Source organism: Triticum aestivum, chromosome 1B (assembly GCF_018294505.1).
Source record: "Triticum aestivum cultivar Chinese Spring chromosome 1B, IWGSC CS RefSeq v2.1, whole genome shotgun sequence".
Classification (NCBI taxonomy): Eukaryota; Viridiplantae; Streptophyta; class Magnoliopsida; order Poales; family Poaceae; genus Triticum; species Triticum aestivum.
In genome coordinates this window covers 583,026,049-583,030,808 of record NC_057795.1, presented here as the reverse complement: position 1 = coordinate 583,030,808, position 4,760 = coordinate 583,026,049, and the positions used below count along the sequence as shown (strand labels likewise).

Sequence of the window (4,760 nt, the reverse complement as noted above, 5' to 3'; positions counted from 1 at the left end):
CTTTATGCATGAGTAAATAGCACAACTTTTACCAGTTCAAAATAATATATGTTCTCATGTGTATCAACTCAAGAAGTATAGACACGGAGACATAGAAAATGATCAATTCCCTCCCGCAAAAAAGAGAAAAGAAAAGAAAATGATCAATTCCAAGCCGCCGATGTGTCGATCCAGCAGCCGAGCTCCGTGCTCCTCCGGCCGCCTGCAGCCGACGTCGACCGGCCGCCGGCCGCGGTGTCAGGCCGTCCGTCGCAAGCGCCAAAAAGTGCAGGCAGGCAGACACACACGCGACGCGAGCGCTTTTTAGCACCCGCCACCCGGCCGCCCGTGGATCGATCGACCGGGCGGGCGCCACTCCACTCCCCACTCGCCAAAACGGAGACGGAAACGGAAAATCACCACCCAAATGATCCGCCCACTCTCTCTTCCCCTCCCCCTCCTCCGCTGTCCCGCCCCCGCACGCCTCTCGCGCCCGCCGCCTCCTCCCCCACCCCCAACCCAAGGTAACCGCCATCGTCTCCTCGATCCCCACCACCCCAGCCTTATCTCCATGACCTCTCACAACTACTAGATCTCCACCCCCCTCCCTCCTCCAGGCACACGGGCCCCAGGGAACTGCCGCCTTCTCCGCGCGCACGGCAGGCCGCAGAGGCACCGCCGCCGCCCTCGTTCCTCCTCCGGCGCCAGCGCCAGCCTCTCCGTCTCCGGCCCGGAGATGGATCCCGCCGCGCGGAAGGATCTGTACCCGCACGTCGAGCCCTTCGACACCGGCCGCCTCAGGGTCTCCGACGTCCACACCATCTACTACGAGCAGTCCGGGAACCCCGGGGGCCACGTGAGCACCACCACCAACCCGACCCACCCTTAACCCCCCTGTCCCCGACACCAATGCGCCCCTCACCGACGCGCCTCCTCCTTGTCTGACAAAACCTGGCTGACTTTTGTTCTGTTCTGTCTGCAGCCCGTCGTCTTCCTCCACGGCGGCCCTGGGGCCGGCACCTCGCCGGGCAACCGCAGGTTCTTCGATCCGGAGTTCTACAGGATCGTGCTGTTCGACCAGGTTAGTTTCGATCCCCCCCCCCCCCCCCCCCCCTTTTTTTTTTATCTCTGTTTACCTGTGTTTTGGGAGACTCTGGTGGTGCCTGTGCTTAATTTGCGTTTGTGTTTGATCGCAGAGAGGCGCTGGCAAGAGCACTCCCCATGCTTGTCTAGAGGAGAACACCACCTGGGACCTGGTGGCTGACATTGAGAAGCTCAGGCAGCACCTGGACATTCCAGAGTGGCAGGCAATTGCAATTACATCTTCTTTTCAGGAAATTGTTTGCTTGTATGGCTTTCGTTCAGTAAATAAATTCACTAGTTATGAGGATAATGTAGGTGTTCGGCGGTTCATGGGGAAGCACCTTGGCCCTCGCCTACAGCCAGACTCACCCTGACAAGGTGAGTGATTTATAACTGTCTGCCGCTGTTTCGTGTGAACCTGAATTTAGTAGCAAAAGGAGTTAGTATACTGTAGTAGGCTCTGCTAATACTATCCCTGATGGTTTACAGGTCACTGGCATTGTTTTAAGAGGCATTTTCTTGCTTAGGAAAAAGGAGCTTGACTGGTTCTACGAGGGCGGCGCAGCAGCTGTTTTCCCAGATGGTATGTTGTGCTATGATAATGATATGAAGAAAACTGGTTAAATGTTAGCAGGCAATTGAAAAATTACAGGTAGTTATGTCCATTATGTCCCTTACAGCAATTCCACTCAAAGAGTTGAAGTTGTCCAAAATAGTACTGAAAGAATTGAAGAGCAGGCAGCCTTTTTAGCCAAAGCCACTCATGTTTCTTCTGAAACACAGGCATTGTATTTTGCAGTATGCAGTTGTTGTGCAAATAGATTGCTTACTTTAATTTTAATATGCAGCATGGGAGCCATTTAGAGATTTTATTCCAGAGGACGAAAGGAACTGTTTCATAGCTGCTTACAGCAAAAGGCTAACTTCCTCTGACGCTGATGTGCAGGTAGATTCATCTATCTATGTTATGCGATATATTTGATGGGTTCCTTTTCGTATTTTCCACACGGTTCCTCCTTTTTATTGCTTATGGTTGAAACATATAGCAGTGCCTACATTGGTTTTCTTGATGAACAGACAATAATTACTACTATTTGACCACTTAGATTCAAGCTGCTAGGAGATGGACAACGTGGGAGATGATGACTGCACATCTTGTTCAAAATCACGAGAACATTAAACGAGGGGAGGATGACAAATTTTCATTGGCAAGTACTTTCACAAGCTTCCTATGTTCATCAGATTACATTATTTTATTTTTACTGTTGGCCAACTAGCATCATTATCATAAAAAAGATATTTGCATTTGTTAGCATTTTTTGGGGAATAATACGATAGTGCCTTCGAAGGGCTCTTTTCGAAGTGAAATCCTTGTTCCAATGCTAGTACACTGATAAGTGTCGAATCTTTCTTTAGATGTCTGCAGTGACTTCTTTTTTTGCTTTTAAGGTTACACACCACAAGACGTTTGTCTATACACACTTTGGATGTTGTAATACTTAACTGGCTTGATACTTTCTATTGTATATTTGGTAACACATGATTAACTCTCTTTAGGCATTTGCAAGGATTGAAAACCACTACTTCATTAACAAGGGATTCTTAGACTCGGACTCTCACTTATTGGACAACGTCGACAAAATTCGTCACATTAAATCTTTCATTGTACAGGTACATGTGTACTCAAGCTTTCTTGGTTTGCCATTATGTGTGTCCGTTTTTTTTTCAATGCATTTAGCTAGACATAGTGTCTAGCTCCTCTAGTCTGTTAATCTTTCCCAGTTGTTACCAAGTTCGCATACGCATGTAGCGGCACAGTGCCAGTATCATATGCTCTGTTGGCGGCTAAAGTGTTTGAACTTCAAAGTGATGTTTCAACCCTTCCTGCCTTTCTTAGCTGAGATATGATCTTCATGGTAGAAATCAATTTGTAGAAGCGTCATTCTTAAACAATGGTTTGTCAATTGTATGAATGAAAATTTGATACATCACAAATCATTCACGAGTGAGTATTTTTTTCATTTTTGTATGGTCTGTAGTAAGTTGGCTTCCTATTATTTTACTATACCGCTCTGCAATTGTGAAGAGGTGGCTTAAATTTAAACATGACTATAGTTTACACTAAAAATGAGTTTAATGTTACTACTGTTTTTAAGGTTCCATATAGAACAAAAAAAAAAGATGGTTCCAGACAAGGTACATTTGTAAATTATAGTGATTATGTTTCAGGGGCGGTATGATATGTGCTGTCCTATGATGTCTGCTTGGGATCTTCATAAAGCTTGGCCTGAAGCTGAGTTTAAGGTAAACATCATCCATCATTTCCGTATTTTCCAAAATCTGTTCTCCAAGAACTAGATGCTTTTCCTGTTCCATTGCTATTATTTCCTGCTTACTTTGTTCTGAAGCATTAAGCAACTGTCATATTTGGTAGTTCAGGCCATCTTGTTTGACTTCAGACTGGCATTATTTGACTGACTTCTGAAAGCAATCAGGCTCACATTTTTCACTAACTTTGCTTCTGATAAGTTTGCAAGTTTCACGCATTCCAAACATCGTTGCCATGCATACCGGTCAATCAGGCATCACTTTTTGGGTATCTTGCTATCTCTAAACTGCTCGATATAAAATATTGACCTAGGACATATAACTGCAGGTGGTTCCAGATGCAGGACACTCGGCCAATGAAGTTGGCGTTGCGGCTGAACTGGTATCAGCTAACGAAAAGCTTAAAAGCATGTTGAAAAAATGAGCAGCCTGACTCCATAGTGGCTCACAGCCTCTGGCAAAGAATTTCAGCCCAATTTTACTGGGGTTACGTTGCAAAATAAGAACTGGTACCACCATTTTAGCATTTAGCAGCCTGATTGTACGTGTCAAACAGTTCCCTATTCAATCAAAGTTGGCTGTCTTAATTTTGTCCCGTAGGCTTGTTTCCAAATGTATTTTTTTTTAAGAAAAGGCTCAAGCCTAGCCTGATTTTGAATTAAGAAAGCCATCGAGGATTACAATGAACAGCTTACAAAGGAAAGAGAACAGGAAACAGAAGGACATGGAGTTTCTGCTCCTGAACTTGAACATTAAAACCAAAAAATGCTAAAAAAATTCAAAACAAAACAATTTTGATCTTTTTGGCAGCAAACATTGTTAAATGTTCTACGTATGTACAGGTTTTCATGAAGAAAAAACACTGCTAATGCTTTGATGCTCCGAGAAAACTGTTCTTTAAAGAATTGCGGAGTGCTGATTTTGTTATTTTCTCCAAGGCCTCCACGAATGTGATTTGATCACGAAAAATTGCACACATGAAGAAAACTAAGCAATATTTGTTGTAAAAAGAAATTCAACAATTTTTTTTACATTTTTTATTCTACTATTTATAGAGCAGCATTTGGGCTCGGGATTAGAAAGGCATTTTTGTGAACGGCAAAGATACAGAGCGCTCGAACAGCTTACAAACTAACAACAATACGATCAAACTAAAGAAAGATAAGGAGTCCAGCCCAAATCACAATGGTCAAAGTCAAACGTCTAGGGGTGAGTGTATGCGCGTGTATTCATAGGGGTGAGTGTATGCGCGTGTATATGAGCGCTTGCGTCTGTACTGTGTTAAAAAAATCGCCAAGGTCAAAGTCAAACGTCTAGAACAATAGCCACACCAACAACAGCTCCCCCTACTCCCGAGGAACATGCCAAGG

At 44.6% G+C, this 4,760-nt stretch overlaps 1 protein-coding gene across 1 annotated transcript; it reads left to right on the top strand.

Moving 5' to 3' along the window:
• The first annotated feature begins 357 nt into the window (after window positions 1-357).
• Window positions 358-3,985, top strand: LOC123140006 (proline iminopeptidase). Its single transcript, XM_044559740.1, has 11 exons — window positions 358-503; window positions 597-835; window positions 962-1,060; window positions 1,176-1,286; window positions 1,378-1,440; window positions 1,552-1,645; window positions 1,911-2,008; window positions 2,169-2,270; window positions 2,620-2,733; window positions 3,292-3,366; window positions 3,719-3,985. The coding sequence occupies exons 1-11, from the start codon at window positions 407-409 to the stop codon at window positions 3,812-3,814; spliced, it is 1,188 nt and encodes a 395-aa protein (XP_044415675.1). The 5' UTR covers window positions 358-406; the 3' UTR covers window positions 3,815-3,985.
• The last annotated feature ends 775 nt before the right edge of the window (window positions 3,986-4,760 follow it).